Source organism: Sinohyriopsis cumingii, chromosome 15, assembly GCF_028554795.1.
Source record: "Sinohyriopsis cumingii isolate HCF-2022 chromosome 15, ASM2855479v2, whole genome shotgun sequence".
Taxonomy (NCBI): Eukaryota; Metazoa; Mollusca; class Bivalvia; order Unionida; family Unionidae; genus Sinohyriopsis; species Sinohyriopsis cumingii.
The window spans coordinates 123,862,674-123,882,112 of record NC_142975.1 but is presented as its reverse complement, the minus strand read 5'-3'; the positions used below and the strand labels follow the sequence as shown (position 1 = coordinate 123,882,112).

Here is a 19,439-nt window from a genome sequence, read left to right as displayed (position 1 = left end):
ATAGAAATGTAAACAACAAAAAGGTAATTTGACCATTATGCCAATTTCTTCAACTTGTTGCACGAATGCTGTTTGCACAAGGCTAGTTTCAATTTTCACAATATTGATCTTATTTGTGAGATATTGCAATTGTTTACCGATCATACACTTTTAATATACTCAAACACAATATCATGTCTTAAGGTACCTTTTCCTTGATATACTTTGACCAACATATGAGAAATATAGCGACATATACACTGCGTTGCTTGATGTTCAGAGGCGTGTGAGACTGACGAGATTAAACTTCTGGAGATAGCGCTGTTATTGGATGATCTAAAAGTGTCAGTAGTGAAAATTAGAAGTTACCATGATATAGAACTATTTCTGTTTCTGAAATTTCAGAAATGTATATCATTATATAAAAAGAAGCTCTCAACAGAAGGTATATATATATATATATATATATATATATATATATATATATATATATATATATATATATATATATATACATACAGAGAGATGATGATATTCTTTTATTCCTCCATTTTCTGAAGATTTTAAGACAAAGTATAGAAATGCAATGAAATACATAGAATCACAAAAATAGTGGATTCGTTACTTATAAAGTCCTCTGAATTATTTCCAAATAGCAAACGAATAAATAAATTAATATCATTAATAAATAAATAAATATATATATATATATATATATATATATATATATATATATATATATATATATATATATATATATATATATATATATATATATATATATATATATATATATTTATAAATGATAGAACATTTGAAAATGTATCCTCACAACAAAAATAGTTAGTTTCCTAATGGCTTTGCAATCCAGTGCAAGTATTACTTTCCTTATATTCTGTGTGAGTTCTCTATTGAATCGAATATATAATATCCTTTGTCTTAATGAAATACTTGGTAGATAGTCTGATCACATTTATCCATGCCTCAAGTTCTAAACTTTCTGATATGTCATTTAAAGGAGACTAGAAATCAAAATTTTCCTTTTACGTATGTAATTCTCTACAGATTTTAATTCGACTGACATGTTTGTAAATTAAATATCGTAAGCGGGTAGTGATTTTATTGCATGGAAGATACCACGATTCCGTAAATTGCCGAGTTTTTCCGAGTTTTGATGAGACGACAGATCACGTGGTACCGTGACGCAATACTAGCCAGTCCTCGAATACAAACATAAACATTGGTGAGCGAGGCAGACGGAAGGAGACCACATCTGGGTTGCACATTGAAAACTTGAATCTGCAGTCTGATATAATAGTTTGTGTACTGTACTGGTCAGTGCTAAAATAAATGTTTTAGGCACAGGCCCCGGGCTGGTGACTTAAATAAACTCAAGCCCTGACTGAAATTCCACAAGCCCGGACAGTTCATACCTGTCAACTCTCAAGCCGGGAGAAAAACCTCCCGATTTTGGGGGTATTTCCTCATCTACATCCCGATCTCGTAATATCTCTAAATTTTTCGCAGTGAAGTCCCGATTATTACATTATGTCTCTCAATTTTCATTTGTCAGAAGAAAAAACCCCAACCCCAAAACATTTATAAATAGATGTAACGTATGCAATCCACAGTCTAAACTGCCACACTGCAGACATCGTAGTGATATGACTGAAAAATTGTTAAAGCTACGTTAAAAATTCAAATCACACGCACACACGTCTAAATCCGGCACTGGACGAAATAATTAATATCACACAACAGTTTTTTTTTTTCGTTTTTTTTCTTCTTCAGTAAACAGAACGTGAAAATTAAACTTTATTCAAGTAAATTTCAGATGTATTTAAACAACTACAACAGTACTATAGTATACAAAAATTAAAAGAATAAAATTGTCACCAATTAGCTTAAATGAATGATCACTGTGAAATTTTCTCTGCAAACAAAATCGCATCTCAATTTCCGCCAAAGAAACTCGGCCAGTTAACACCTGACATTCCTCTACCGTATATGTAAAATTTAATTACCATGATTAAATTACAAGGAATAAAACAAACCATACCATGCAGTATATGTGGCCCTAAAGAACTAATTCTGAATAAATATTTTGTTCAGCAAACAGTGTTACATGCATTAAAACTTAAACCTAAAGTCCATGGCATCGTAAGTAACAACAAAATAGGCATCGTTTATTTGGCAAGCAATTGCTGGTGCTTACACATACACACACTCTCGAACATGGTTTCTTTGAAGTATGTTAGAAGGGCAGTCCTTTTCACAAGATCAGTGCAAGGATAAGGAGTATGTTCATTAGTCACACCGGCTTTATTGTTTGCGTACTTAAATCAAAACTTTAGCTATTTTGCAATTTAGCCAGAGCTGACCAGAATATGCAAAATGGGCTTGTCCTGGGGGAATAATAAGGCGTATCACATGGAGAAAAGGTGCGTCCCATGGGCGCTCGCACATTGGGGCAAGGGGTTGGGGGTTTGGTCAATAGTCTCCCCCCCCCCCCCCAAGTTTCTATTTTCAGCCATTTAATGTGAAACTTTGACCTCTTTTCTTTTAATCGCTGCTATTTAAACTGCCCAAGGAATAGTTTTATATCAGTTCCAATCATTACAGATTACCGTTTATACATACTACATGTATACAATGATTTTTTTTTTAAATTTGTAATTTTTATAAGATTACTGAAAATTGTGTTTTCTCGAAACACGACAGGTTTAGAATCTTATTTTTGGCAAAGCCTCCATTTGATCAAAATCAAATCTAAATTTCACCTTGGACAGTAGAGATTTGATTTAGGTTGTGCCGTGTTAAGGCATGTATGTCAACATCTTGAAAATACATTTACTCATTTCAAAAGTTTCCTCAGGCAAACAATTTTTGTTTCGACAAGCCTGACGGGCACCTCACTTTGAATAAAGGATGGGTCGGAACTAAAACCAGAGGGGCCCAGGGTGTCGGGCTATCAGATTTATTTTTAGCACTGCTGGTGTAGATAAAAGATCTGTGAGTTGATTGTTGTATTTTGTGGTCACTTACTCGGCCTTCTGCCTATTTTCGTAACTCGCACGTTTAACACTTTTCCCAGTATTTAAAATATTCAACGTTATGTCTGGAACAGCGCCAACTTTTAGTCTAGGCCTAGCATTTGCGTATCCTTGAACTGCCATTTTTTCAGAATCCCTCTCGTAACAGTCCTTTGAGAAATGTAACGAGCACAGAGTGCTGTATGGTGTTGCTTTGAAATCGACTCGTTTGTAATAATGTTATTCATTCTTTCATTATGCCTTTATCTTTCGAAAAAGAAAAAAAAAATGTTGTCCACAGGCTTTTCTTAATGTTCTATTACACCAGTAAGCAACGCAAAACGGTATTGTCTTTTACTCTGGCAACTCCCACTTGGGCTGCTGGAGTCGCTACTATGACGTCACATCCCGAAAGTAACCGAATAGGCGCGGAAATTTTGCATACGAGGTCACGGAAATTCAGCTCCTAGAAGATAGGCCAATATTTTAATATCGGCATTACGGTCGCAGATGATACTTTAGAATAAGGTTTTCTGCTACAGTACTTTTATTATTATGCTATATTTCCATTGGTTTCTGGTCTCCTTTAAACCACCAAGTAGTATAATCAGTATAACATCATCGATCTGATCACAGAAATCACGGTAAATTACTGGAGGCATATATGAAAATAGACTTTCCATCAAGTGGTTTCTGTCGTCTACGGTTAAGGCACAATTCATCGAAATGTGCAAAATACGGTCATGACTCATTTTGCCACATAGGGGACACAGTCCAGGTCTTGCTTGCACTCCTCCAATACGAATTCATGTCCGATATTCCATTTTTCTGCTTGAGTCAGTGTAAGTTATTTTCCATAGATGATGCATTTTTAGTCCTGGATTAATTTTTAAAAATCTACCGAATCCCTCTGATGGATTTTTTATACTTATTTCATGTTTTCTCTCCTCTAATATCTGTATTCGTGTCCCAATTAAGTTTTTCCATGTTATTTTGTCTGCAAATTTTCAAGTGAAAATAAAGTCGTTGAGATATTCTTCTAAAGCATACTTTTTAAGTACAGTATTTATATCATATATAAAAGAGTTGTACCTATGTTGGGGGTCAACAATCAAATTTCCAACAGCCCAGAGGAAAACCTTTTTATTAGTTAAGTTAGCAGTTAAGTTGTTTGATATTCTGCACATGCGACCAAGGAATACGAGGTTTTGCTTATCTATACGAGCTTCCATTGATATCATCCCCAATCACGATGTTGTAGATCCAATAGGCTGTCTATGAGGGAAACCTTGTACTCTCCGGGCGAAATATCGTATTTTCTCCATTGCTTCAAAGCCCTGATATGACAAACTAAGCCATACAAAGCAGACGGTAATATAACTCTTTCCCAGACTTTCACAGAAACTATAGGATTCTTCCCATTTGCATTTAATCCAATTTAGTACAGTGAGTTTGTTACACGTTTAGCTTTATCGTAGGAATAGACTATACGATCATTAGTTTTCATTGGTTGTGAAAAGGTAATTCCTTCATATTTCACTGTTTTTGCTCTTCTTTGGAATGATTGTCCAACACATTGGAACAACAGTAATCGAGTCTCATTTGGTACAAGATATAGACCAACAGTCTAGTAAGCTGTAATACAGTATAACATCCCAAATTTAAAGGCTGGATTGTATACACAGGGAACTCAAAATAGGGGCTTTATAACTGGACAGTCAGCTGGCAGTCTAGTATCAATTGAAATTTACATGAATAAAATTTTCACTTCCTGATTAAAAGCAAGACTGTTGGCAGATAAAACAAACACTGGCATCTACTTCATTGCTTTTGGTAATTTCTTACACCTGACTGAGATTTTCTTATTGTCACTGATTTTTAATTTGACGATGATATAATCGAGAATTCCAAGATGCAGAAATGACTTTAATACTATGTTATTTGTAGTGAAAGCTTTAATCTAAGTAGCTGCTTTGTAACATCACTTGACAGTCAAAGTAATCAGATATTACACAATGGATTAGAACTGATACACACCAACAGCTGGTTTATATTATACATTCGCTAGGTTTATGTTCCATGGGAAAAATACTTTCAGGGCAGACTTTAATCCCCTTCCTAGTTATATTGATGTCTTGTATTTAATAAATAGTATAGAACGCCTTCTGCAATTAATCTTCATTTACAAATACCATTACAGTGGAATACAGCGAAGATGACTTTCAATATATACTGGGCTGAGTTATTCTATATGCGTTCACAGCAAATACTGTAAAACATCATTGATAAAAGTTTACATGTTATAGGTATTTCCTTCTTTTGTTTCGGCAGGAGGGGGGGGGTCCTTTATAGAGTTTGAGCTCCAATGACAGTGTTATAATCGTAGGTTCAGACATAAACACATGCAAATGCCAACAAACATTTGTAATTTCGTCTAGATTAATACAGCCGAGACACCAGATTCCAGACTCCACTCCAGACTCCACTCCAACACTCCACTCTACATTTTAAACTATGCCCAAATTATCAAATTGAATTGGGTAAAAGAGAACCAGTCAGTCAATCGACCAAATGTTTAACAGAAATAAGTAGAAGCCATTCTATACTGATGGAATTTCAGTTCTTCTGCAAACATCATTTGGAAATAGTCATTACTGAAATTAGCACGTGATCCTTTAGATGCTGAATTAAAAACACATGTTTAAAACAAGGGTACAAACAACAAATATCCCAGCTCATGGTTTTCTCCACGCAGAAGCTTACATTAAGGATGGGACTATACTGATTGGTTTGAGGAAGAGTTGATAGAAACTATCAAGCTGGTGAACTTTTAATATGATGGTGTTCTGACATGTTTGGTATGTGGGTTTAATTAGTAATTAAAGTGTGTGGAACACATTAGGTCATATATCAATGTATGTAATATAATATGTCCTATATCAATGCATAAGGAAAAGATATGCCCTACATCAATGTATATAGAACTGTCTTGGAGATTTTAAACTCCCGTTATACATCCGTGCCTTTTCAGCGGCACTAAAATATTCATTTTTAAACAAGGTGGAATTGAATCTTTAGAAGGTTTATTATTCGTTCACTTTTTAAAATGGGATCCTAATGCCGAAATTAATAAGAGCCACAATACCTCAAAGACAGTACGAAAAGAAGAGAAGAAAATCCCAAAGAAGAAACATCTGCATGAAAGACAGATAATTTTTCAAGTAAGTACAAGTACTCATTATCATGTTGATGATGACCATATCTCCTTCCACTTTGATATTTTTCACTAAATGATAATGCCTGCAAAACTTGATTTATGAACCGTATTTCCCAATTTGAAAACCCATTTCTAAAGAAACTTCTACTTCATCTAAATCTTATATTGCTCTAGGTACCGCTGCTGCAGTACAAAGTGCAATCTCCTAAGGAATAGGTACAAGAAAGAACACGCATGTTACAGAGTTTACTGGCTTTGTCCAAACAAAAACTGGCAAGATATAGTCCGTTAGGAAAACCATATTACCTACATTTAAGCTGATACTGCCTCCAGACAATCAGTAGAGACGAAATCCGCTATAGAAAAGACGATGGGTTGGATAAGATTCACCTCTTGAAACTAAGATGTCACAAAATTCACACCATCATCCACACAAGCATTCTTCCCAAAAAAATGAAACACAAGGGACTCCCTCCTCGTTTAGCTAAGCATTGGGATATTTTGTCATTACTGACCAGTAGACACCTTTACCTACTCCCAGAGGAGATATAACTGAAATCTTAGATAAAAAGGATAATGTCGACATCTTCGTCAGAAGACGAAACAAGAGAGTGTATGAGACAGAAGTGAAAAATAAATTATGTATTTTCTTGCACATTCGTTGCTTTGTTACCTTTACCTTTTTCACGTACATATTCATACGTGTCGCTTTGTTACCTCTACCTTTTTTACGTATATATTCATACGTGTTTTGCAACATCTTTTGTTGAACTCAGTAATGTATTTCAATTTTGTTGTATATAAGGCATGCCTTTTTCTCTTTATGAAATTAATTGTTTACATCTATTTCTTTTGAAGCTTCTCATTTTGCTAACGCAATTTTCAAACAAGATTAAAAGATATTCATGTTCAAAAATAGTTTAGTTGAAACATGATATAAATATCTTACCACTAATAGTAAAATCATATTTATAGTAATCTGTAATTATGTAACGCAATAAATAAAATTGCTGGTAGCAGCAAAGTGCGCAATAACAAAAAGCAAATAAATTAGTTTAAAAAAGGGAAGATACTACTAGACGTGGTGCGAAAGAGAAGTTAACAAACTCTTTAATCAGGAGAGAAGATAACATCACAAAAGTAGAAAGTTCACGTAGGGTTGAGGTTGAAAAAGGACAAAGACAAAGCAGAAAAGTTAGAAGCAAGATCCAGAAGGAAAGCAAGGATATGATGAAACAGTATTTGTGAAAGATAAACAAGGAATAAGCTACAAAACATACACGAGGTAAATGTACTACTTCACAGATGCTACAATTACTTTCTTAGGATGGGGAATGCTGTATCCAATATCAGACCGACTGAGCTCTGCTTTTATTACTGCTATACATTATACGTTTACTGAGTAAGTAGCTTATTTAGTAATCGGCAAATCCATTGCCAGAACTAATGTAATCATGGAGAAAAAATATTTGAACATTCAAGAAATTCGTGAATTTGATGGTAATATATAGTGAGACCTACAATATCATTAACTCTATTTATCATGTGTCACTAAATTTTACAGTTAGCTACAGTGTGCTTTTAAAGAAGCTAACATATCAATAGATTCACTAGAAGAGTGGATTTTGAAGTTGTTACTAAGATGATAATTATGTTTTCATTTAGTCAATTTACGACTGGTTAGCAGGGAGCACAAGGGATATTACCGGACAAAATAATTTTTAAAAGAATCAATCATAGTGGACCAAAGGTTAATACACATAATTTACTGTTGAAAAGCAAAGAAAGAAAACAAAGAGAACCAATAACAACAAGTTTATGATAAAATGTAAGCAAACAAATCAGGATAAATCTGATACAACTGATGGTTGTGCATGCAATGACTCTATTTCATACATTGAATGGGTCAGCCACCAGATCCAGTATTTAAATGCGATCGCCATTGCATCCAATAATATTTACGATACCTACAGACATTGGAATTCTCTTTAGTTGGATCAAAATCAACTCAGAATGACTTGGCAAAAAAAATAATCGAATATTACAACTGTATCAGAAAAGTACTGAGCAGCATATAAGCTTTTTGGTAAATTTAAAAAGACCACGTGACACTATCCTATGCTTTTTGATGCTATTGATAATATATTGTAAGTATTTCTATGGTAAGTATTGATATGGTAAGTATTGCTATTGTAAGTATTGACATAGTAAGTAAAGCTACTAACAAGAATGAAATAAGTCACGATGCATTTAATTTGATAGCTACCAAGTACAACAGTTATAATGATATATTGACTTGGATTCGTGCGTAATGGACATACTACTGCTAGCTTTATTCAATTGGGGTTTATTGAGACAATCTCAAAGAATTTCCTTTTCATTCCTGACAAATATGTTGTACTTTACTAATTTAAAGCAGTGATCGAAAAGCGACAACATTTTCTAGTATGGGTGATGGTCGAAATGTTAATGTTTGTAGGTCGTTACTTCTATAACATTATCTAGCAACTTTAACAACATCTATCCAGAAACCCGACAGATTCAATACTTCAATCTGTCTTATTGCATTGCACCCTTCTCCTTCGGCTCAAGGTGAACAAGGATCATATAGTTTGGAAATTCGTACACGCCCTGCTGAAACACCGTTTACGTTTTGCCTGAGGTAAGTTCGCTTAAAACATTCTCGCCTTTATTCGTAACAATTTCGCTTGTGAATAATCGAAACTAATTCACTAGTACATTATCTATCTATTGCCTTAGTTGATTCTCTCACTGATCATCCATACAACTGTACTGACAGTTTTTTTTTCTCGACCTTAAGAAGACAGAGATGAGAATTAGTTTCTTAAATAATTTATAATTAGCATCATATATGCCAACTTGCCTTTATGGTCAAGGGGATAGCTTGTTTGCTGTGCTCTCTCATTAGTTCCGTAATCTCAGTCATTTATAAATTATTCAGTATGATTTACGCTGGAAGCATGTACAAAGTATACATTATTGTCTGTAACCCGTATAATAATAGAGGCATATTAACAAAATACTGTAATATGTCGAGATGTCAATACTGTTATAGATACTCATACGTTTCTACGAAGATAATGTTACAATAATTCAGTTAATTTTAAATCACGGTGAAAAGTGACACGGTTCATACATGTTTACTGCTAAAGCATTTATGGCTTATGGCTGGTTACTTTAATTACGTACAGTGAAGCAAGGTCGAGATCTGGCATATTTCGTATCAGCTGTGGAAGATAGAGCCAGAGCACAGCTAGATTTGTTTCTAGGCCAACATCCACTATAATTGTACTGACTAATCAAATAAAAATTTAGTCTGGGGGAGAAAAACAAATATGTAAACAACGTTAAAAGGCGCGTGTCAATTCATCGCCATCACGTTTAGAAATGTGTGAATGTTCTTTTCTTCGTATAGTTTTTATTTCTTCTCATTATTTAGATTTTTGCTCGATTCTCACTTCTATTTTCAGTGATACTCGCTTTGTATAACCCTTAGACGTTTTACTTGATTGAACTTTGATTTTCTCCGTTCTATACGTGCTACTAGAATGTAATAAACTCTCAGTCAATCATAATGTTATTGTTTCTGGTGAGCACCTGACTTGTAGCCATGTACCGTTTTTGTGCAAAATACAATATATATATATATATATATATATATATATATATATATATATATATATATATATATATATGCGATAATTAGTAAAATCTCTACATTTATGATAATAGTCCCGCTTACGTTGTGCTTCAACTAAGGTAGTTCGTTTTGATCGCTTGATTCTTTCAATTTATATGGGACCGTAAGAATGATAAGAAAATAGTGTATCCAGATAGGTATGTCATAATCTGGTGCTGTTTTTCTTTAGGATTGTGAAATGTTCTTTTTCACACTCTGCTGTTTACAACTTTTATGAAATGGGTTAGTGATGACTAATAGAGATCAGTTGATTAGTTAAGTAACGTCGTTCAGTTGTATAAGCGATTAGGTGTACAAAAATATTGAAAACAAAATCAATATTACAGTTTCACTTGGTGATAACTTCATTGTTAAAAGTAAAGCGGTCTGTAGTTCGAGTTAAAATTATCTGTTGTGTATTATGTGTGTGTGTGTGTGTGTGTGTGTGTGTGTGTGAGAGAGAGAGAAAGAGAGAGAGAGAGAGAGAGGAGGTAAGTAAACGGAGTATATATCGGTAGATTTTGGCATTCAGAAAATTTACTTTGACCCATATTGATTATTCAGTGGTTATTTCAAAATTAGTTTGTTTTGTTTTTTTTAAAATATATATATGATATCTTGTTTGAAACATACATGACTCTCCCTCCAAGCTTTTACTCATTTCTATGTTGTTTTTCCAAAAAATAAGATTTAAAAATAAAATAAAAATAGTACATTCAAGCATATTGCAATCAAGACACGTTTCATATAGTCCATTTTATTAAATATTCACTTCAGTTTGTATCGTAAATCTTAGTTGATCGATGTTTGGTAAGATGTGTCTAACAGTAATGCTGATAATTTGCAAACGTTCCAACTTAAACCTGAGGGTGTACAGTGCATTTGTTTTCCAGTAGGAATATAATGGAATAGATGTATATTTTCTAGGTACAAGTTAACGATAGAGACATAAAAACTAGACAAGACACAAACGGTTTTGATGTCAACACAAATCTTTTTGTTATTCACAGAATTACAGCATCTACAAGTTACCATGTAGATAAGAAACAACATACATCATCACCTTAGAATAATGTGGACATATTCGATTGTTTATACATGTATAATTGTAATGTGGGCCAGTGACCTAGATTGTCCAATGAATAATTTTGAATCTAGAATCTAATTAACATAAATTGTTGACGATGCTGTGCACAAATACTAATAATTGCTTTCTAAAGTTGGAACTGTTGTATGTATGGGGTTTAATATTCAGCAACTTTTCATATTTAGATGATGACCAACGACTAAGGTTGTCGTTCAGAGTCTGGTGATAGTTTTGCTTAAATAAATGGATATAAATTTGTGGAGTTAAAATGTATATTTAAATAATCGTATTTGGGTATTTCACGAAGTATGAAGTATGAAGTATGAAATATGAAACATGCTTGTCAATATGCTATTCCATGAGGTGGTTGTTGATATACCTTAAATTAAATACACATGCTTTAACATTTGTTTAAGAACATAACATAGGTCATTAGATGCGGTAGACACAGAAAGTAAAACAAATATTACGGCTTTATACTTGTATTTTATTCCAGATCACGACAGGAGAGTGACTGTTACACTTCATGTAATAACAAAATATTAATGTAAAACACAATTAGCTATCATATGCCGTATTCGACGTAATGGTTTGAAGTGCCTCAGTAAGAGTTGAACCCACTGCTTTGTAAAAACTCTCAAACAAACACCATACATTCTGAAAGCATGTGTCTCAATCCCCGCGTGATATTCTTGGAAGTTATTGGCATGCATGCATGCACGGAGGCTCCTTACACCATACCTTTGCTGATTTGATCAACATCAGAAATGGATCTTGCAAATGGGTTAGGGTTAGAGGGTTAGGGTTATAAAGCACGATCATGTCAGGAGAGAGATAATACCTCCAAAATTGAAGAGTGTTCAAAATTATGTACGAGGGAGTTAGTTCTTCTAGTATATACAGCTGATACTAACATCGTTTTTGACATTGCCGGCGTGCACGTTTGACAATGTTGTGGTTTGGGGTGCGTTTGGTATAATGCTCTTCAGTTTCACAAAATTTACCAGCATAATTTAGTTTTGACCCATGGTATTATGTTGAATATTGTACTTGGTGAAATTAATTCGGTTCGTCTTTAACATTATTTAGAACAAAGTTTTCAAGGTAAGATTATCATAGGTACATGTATTTTAAAGCAAACAAGTTATGAATGTATATTAGTACTGGATATTGGTAAACATATTTGATATTAAATACAAAGTAGACAACAATGACTGTTTCTATTGAGAATCGGATTGGCTTTGATACAGGGCAATCACTTAACGGAAATATCCCGCTTTTAATTATAATAGCATTGGTTTGAATTTAAAGCTGAAGAGAAAAAAGCACATAGACATTAGATAAATCTTACGAACAGTCATGTAAAAAGGTTAGAAGTAGCGGCCATCTCATATGTATGTCAGTATAATGCTAAACGCGGGGGAGGGGTGCTCACTACAGAGCGAATAAATCACCTCATTGTGTTCCATTATTTCCTTTATTTCAAGGACCTTAAGACAACTGCCTTTGTCAACTGAAGTTTTCATTTGCATGTTTTCCCTGTTTCACATTTGCACGACTCATCAGCAAGACGTTCAAAGCCGAATATTGATACTTTACACCATGCATCAAGAAACACTACCCAAACACCAAATACAAAGAATCCTACGACTTCCTTATGTTAAGAAATTAGGGAGGGTTCATATTACGAACCAAACTGATTCTATCATAAAGCCTCTTTAATACTGTACGTTATGACGTCTGCTCCTCCATACTGGCTAATTACTCGGTCTGAGACATATCTTCCTAACACTGAATTCCCGTAATCAACAAATAATCACGAAAATCAATCAAAGCTATATACAGAGACGAAAATACAAATAGCACATGCGCCCAGTTATTACAGCAAGATCCTAAGGCTTTGTATCCCAATAATTAAAGTGTATATTATTCCAGTATATTTTTGAATTAAAACATATTTACAAATTTAAAGATAATACAGAAAGAGTACAGGGATATACATAAAAACGCAGGAGGGAAATATTAAAACACTTTTTACACATTTATCTTCTTATGATAGCATCAGTTAAAATGGGCATATGTACATGGTTGCAATCCTATAGCTGTGTTCCATTGACGTTTTCTTTTCCCTCGAGATTCAGAATGAACAGTCTTGCAGCATCATGCAAAAGCCTGAACTTCTCCTAGAATGTAAAGATAATCTTTTTTTTTTTTGAGTATTTCATATTGTATGCATAAAAGTGTGTTTGTGTATGTATGGATGTGTTATGAATGCGTGTATTATGCACACTATCTCCCTTGCCTCGTTTAATACAAAAATAATGCACTTAGCAAATGCTGTATCAAGTTCGAAGATAATTAAATGGTGACAACGTCATGTTGTATATTAACAAAGGTAATTAACATCCTGTTGTGTATTAACAAGGGTAATTTAACTCTTTGCACCCTTGTCATGTCCTACAAGGTTACAGCGTCCTCCTCGGATGCGGGAAGTCGCGGGTTCGAACCCCGGCCATGTCATACCAAAAGCTTTTAAAATGGTACTGACAACTGCCCCGCTTGGCGCTCAGCACTTAAGAGGTTAGTGATAAGACTGATCGGCCTGGCATGAAGATAACGTGATTGGGTGGGACATGATGCCACATGACTGCGGCATGATTCCGCAATGCTAGACATCACTATAAACTGTCACGCTGCAGACATCGTAACGATATGACTGAACATTTGTTAAAGCTACGTTAAAAATCCAACACACACACACACACACACACACACACACGTGTTTACATTGCATAGCATAACATTTTCCTACAGGTAAATAAAGCTCAGTCGGATGTTATGGATATTTTTCTGGCTTTAAATGTCAATACGCTTACGTACCTTGTGTGGCCGAGTAATCTAAGTTGCTCGCCTTTATGGATCACGAACATCTCACCTCTGTTATCCTGAGTTCGAGTCTCAGGCTTGTCCAACGTCGGTATGTGAGAACGCTTGCCAGTAGCTACCCGTGGGTCGGTGATTGTTCCTTAAGTTTTTCCCCCACATTCTTACTCCACCAGATACCAGCTTCTAATACCATTTTTAAAAGTATTTGATATGACTCGGCCGGGGTTCGAACCCGAGACCATCTGCATCCGGGGCAATGCAAATACATTTTCCGTTTATGGTCATATGTATAAATCCTTTTCAATACAAAGCTATAAAACTGGTCAGAGATTCCCTAAAGTGAATGTTTAAACTCCGTTTATTAATATTCTCTCTCCAGTATTGTTTCTTTTCTTGTTGGTATCGTATAAATGTTTGAAACGTCGCGAGAAAAGTACGCCAATACTATATTAACAATCCTATTTAATTTGAGGTAAATTTAGGCCTGATCGCGAAGCTTTTATCTATCTCTCCAAAATAACTTCCACACCTATTTAACTGTATTCCTGACCAGAGACTACAGAAAAAAGCAGACGAGTTTGCAGATACAATATGTGACATGTGTCATCTTTTTCAAACGCCTTGTGCTGTAAATATTAAACACGAAATTCTTTTCATTATTTTTCATTATTTCATTTCTTTATTCAGCTTTGTTTCCATATAACATTTACTGGAAACTAAACTGTAGGGTTTAGAGAGGATATTGGTAACGAGGAGTGGATTTAACTATACTTATATGCATTTTCATACGACACGGACGATTTCCAATTTGACACATATGGCATATATAGCTACTCAATACAACACTCTCCAAACCATCGTTGTTAGGTACACAAGTGCCTACCACCACCCCACCACCCCAGGTAGGAAAACATAGTTTTACATGTATCTGTAGGATACATAGTGTAGTGCGTGCAGGTTTGTGTGTACTAATATGTATGTGTATATACTTACATGTATGTAATGTTTATATACATACATAGTACACATATGTACTTATTTGTATATATGCTTACATGAATATGGAGTTTTATATCACTGAAACAGTTCGTCCTTTCATAAGAAACGTAAATTGTTCTTACTTTCCTGTTTTACTTTACTGTTTTAATGGAAATGTAGGTACTGTATATGATGAAAGCTTTTTCTTACGAATGTATCAACTTCAAAAATGATTTTTCTCTTGTGTGTTTCAGCGATTCGTCCAGGTCAAAAAATCCCGTCTCATCCAGATGATGCAGAACAGAAAATACGCCGTAAACTATTCCATGTTGGCCTGAACTGGTCGCCCTGCAACACGATAACAGTTACAATATGCAACAGGAAAGTGTTCAGACGTTTCACAATTTTAATTTTAACTTTGACGAGACCGGCTTATGGTACTTTTCGTCAAAATATTCCCAGATATTTTGTTTCACTTAAACAGTTAACAGTTGCTTCCCTTTTATTTCAGCTGCAATGTAGAAGTAAGAACATAGATGCATAACATACCTTAAAAAAAGAAATGAGTAGAAAATTCCAACACACATCTCTCTCGAAAAAAGCAAATGTAGAAAGCTTAAATTAGATTGTATTTTACCGAATATCATTGTAAACTTCTGCAATATCTTTCCTATTTAATGTTTACCATGCTTTGTTTTTTTTTTTGGGGGGGGAGCTTTTTTAAAAATAAAATTATTGCCAAGCTTAGCATTGACTGAAGTGCGTCGAAACTCGCAGTAATAATCATCATTGTAATATAATTTAATGTTTTACTTCGTGTTTGTTAAATATTTTTGAAAAATGACAAAACTTTCAACTTTATAAAAATTAAGTTAGCATTGCAGTGAGTAATTACTTGATGTGAATCATGACATTTTGTTCGGCACTTTCAGAAGTGGCCTTGACACCGTGGATATAAATTATTGCCAGCTTCTTAGCATTGACCAGTAATTCCTCATCCAGCTTAAATGTTGCTGCAATATACAATACAGAGCGTTCCTGAAAAGAAGAATATATATATATATATATATATATATATATATATATATATATATATATATATATATATATATATATATATATATATATATATATAAATAAATTTAATATATTTAATATTTATCAATATGAAACGAAAATCATTATTCTGTTATGTCACTCCTCCCGTTAACAAACAATTTATAACACACATGCCCAATACAAACATTTACATTGTCGTTGTCTCTGTAATTTAGACCACCTTCTTCTACTTTCAGGACCTGTAAAGTTGTTTTTCATATAATTTTGCGAATAATCCAGCTGGTTAAATCGGGAATTTTGCTTCCCTTTTTGGAATGCCTGTACTACTAGTAAGTCACAAATTGTGCTAGAGCACTCTATTATTTGGAATGTGCGTAGCTTTTATGGGACACACCTTGTGCTAGATCACTCTAATATTTGAAATATGTTTAGAATATGTAGGCCTCACCTTGTGCTAGATCAGTCTAATATTTGGAATGTGTTTGGAATTGATAGGCCACACCGTGTGCTAGATCACTCTAATATTTGGAATGTGTTTGGAATTTATAGGCCACACCATGTGCTAGATCACTCTAATATTTGGAATGTGTTTGGAATTTATAGGCCACACCGTGTGCTAGATCACTCTAATATTTGGAATGTGTTTGGAATTTATAGGCCACACCGTGTGCTAGATCACTCTAATATTTGGAATGTGTTTGGAATTTATAGGCCACAACATGTGCTAGATCACTCTAATATTTGGAATGTGTTTGGAATTGATAGGCCACACCGTGTGCTAGATCACTCTAATATTTGGAATGTGTTTGGAATTTATAGGCCACACCATGTGCTAGATCACTCTAATATTTGGAATGTGTTTGGAATTTATAGGCCACACCGTGTGCTAGATCACTCTAATATTTGGAATGTGTTTGGAATTTATAGGCCACACCGTGTGCTAGATCACTCTAATATTTGGAATGTGTTTGGAATTTATAGGCCACAACATGTGCTAGATCACTCTAATATTTGGAATGTGTTTGGAATTGATAGGCCACACCGTGTGCTAGATCACTCTAATATTTGGAATGTGTTTGGAATTTATAGGCCACAACATGTGCTTAATCACTATAATATTTGGAATGTGTTTGGAATTTATAGGCCACACAATGTGCTAGATCACTCTAATATTTGGAATGTGTTTGGAATTACTAGGCCATACCTTGTGCTAGATCACTCTAATATTTGGAATGTGTTTGGAATGTATAGGCCACACCATGTGCTAGATCACTCTAATATTTGGAATGTGTTTAGAATTTATTTTCCATACCTTGTGCCATGCCACTCTAATATTTGTACAACTTTGAAGATAAGTCACCTTAGTAGGTAAATATTATATTTGTAATTTATAAACAAGCTTCAATACCGTGCATGTTAGTAGGATGTTGTAGAATTTTTAATTTTCATTAAAAGCATTCGATGGATGGTGGATCCCACAGACCAGATGGACTAGTGTGGGGATTTACATTTCAACTTGCCCAGCTCCCGGGACAAGCTCAAATCCGGCTCGGGCAAGCTCAGATTTCCAAGTAACTTGCCCACAGGCAAGTCCAAACAATTGAGAGAGAGAGAGAGAGAGAGAGAGAGAGAGAGAGAGAGTATTTTGGTTACAGCCAGTGCTTGAAATGATTTATTATGATATTTCCTATTATGCAAAGTATATTTCCCAAGGAAGGTTTCAAGACTGCGTTAATTTCCAAACGATATTGTTTTCTAGTCTGTATTCATTGTGTGTAAACTGTTGAATATATAAATATATTTTAGACTTGCAGCAATACAGCAATGCAAGGAATGGATCAGTAAAATTGGGTACATACTTTGTTACCAGATATTAACTGAAGTTTCACAACACGTATTCCCGACAAGTATTTCTCATTAACTCCTTGAACTTGAACATGTATGAACGAAATGTTGGTACTCTTATTCAGATCCACATCTCCCTGAAATAATGTAGAGATCAACGTAAGTGGACAACTTTCTAACCCCAGAAAGGTTATAGGAAACAAGTAACGGATATTAGATCTTCGCATGGGACTTTATCCAATTTTCAAAAGATATGAATCTGTTCCATTCACACAACAACACAAAAAGACGAAAAAATATAGATACATGTTTGTTTTTTTAAGACTGAAATAACTAGTTCAGTTTTTACATAAACTGCTGTCTATCTTTAGAAATGAATAAATCGGTTATGTTAAAATATCACCTTGTATATACGTGTACAGTGCAAATAGCACACATAATTGTTGGTAATTGTCGTAGTATAAACAAAACTAATAAAGAGTTGTCTTTAAACAGAATTAACATATTATGAAACGTCAAACATTTACCTCCACATCAAGGTCCACGATGGTCGTAATATTATTATCCACAACGTTATTCCAGAAGTTTGAAGTCATAACCGACGTTGCTGTTACCATGCAGACTCTTCCTTTCTCGCCAAGCTAGAAATTTAGCAAATATTGTTAGGTAACGTTCGAAGTTAAATTAAGGTTAAGGGTCAATTAGGCACAAAATCTTCAAAGTGTCAAGTTCTAATTTTTGTTTTTTGATAGAACAAAATGTGCAGATTAAGCATGCATTTTCCGGTGAAATTTATTCCAAACCAATTCCAGAACATACTCTTAAATTTAATGACGAGTTAGGTTATCTAAACTTACCGACTGCATTACTTCTCTTGACGGGGCCCCGAGTGGCCGAGTGGTCTAACGCACTCTCCGTTACGGATCACTGCCATCTTACCTCTGTCTGCGTGGGTTCGAGTCTCGGATTCAGCTAAAGCTTGCCAGCAGCTTCTCGTGGGTCGGTGGTTCTAACCGGGGTTTTCCCGGGTTCTTCCTCCACCATTAATATTGGCCGCCATGTATAGCCTATCATGTGCTGAAACATGGTGTTAAACCCTAATACAACAACAACATCAACTTCTCTTGACTAAGTCTCGGTTTGCTGTTACGCGTGACGTCATTGCAGACAAGCCACTAATGTAGAAATGTATTAATCACAAGTTTTTTCCAAGTGAACATTACGTATTTTGTGCAGTATGCTGTAACAAATTAGGGGCTATTATTTTCCTTTGTCTTAAATTTTAGCGATCAACCGATTGTATTGTCTCATTGCGAGAAGTATTATGAAGAAGTGTCAGAGAATGTCCTACTGCTATTTGTTTGTTCCAAGCATTTTACAAGCGACCAAATCGTCACAAATTCTTTTACAAATATCGACAAAAAGGATTGGGCAAGAATCTAAGGACAATGAACATTCGATCGATCGATCGAGAGAGAGAGAGAGAGAGAGAGAAGACACACATGTAACTCAAACCTTTAATTTATAGATTTATGATGGAGAAATAAGGCCGGAAACACCAAGTAAAACAGAGCAAAATATTATGTAGCGAGAGACGGTATAATTTTGGAGATGGAGGAAAGTCATTGTCTTTTATAAAGACTAAAGATATCGATC

General features: G+C 34.6%; 1 protein-coding gene across 1 annotated transcript in view; it reads right to left on the bottom strand.

Annotated features, from left to right (window-relative positions):
- Positions 1–11,465: 11,465 nt before the first annotated feature.
- Positions 11,466–19,439, bottom strand: part of LOC149782667 (uncharacterized) — a 36,733-nt gene continuing 28,759 nt past the window's right edge. Inside the window, exons 13-17 of the mRNA XM_089935164.1 lie at positions 18,311–18,424; positions 17,798–17,920; positions 15,775–15,917; positions 15,090–15,227; positions 11,466–13,198 (exon numbers count right to left, since the gene is read on the bottom strand). Coding sequence (XP_089791290.1) covers positions 13,153–13,198; positions 15,090–15,227; positions 15,775–15,917; positions 17,798–17,920; positions 18,311–18,424 — 564 coding nt within the window. The 3' untranslated portion in view covers positions 11,466–13,152. The remainder of the gene's footprint in view (positions 13,199–15,089; positions 15,228–15,774; positions 15,918–17,797; positions 17,921–18,310; positions 18,425–19,439) is intronic.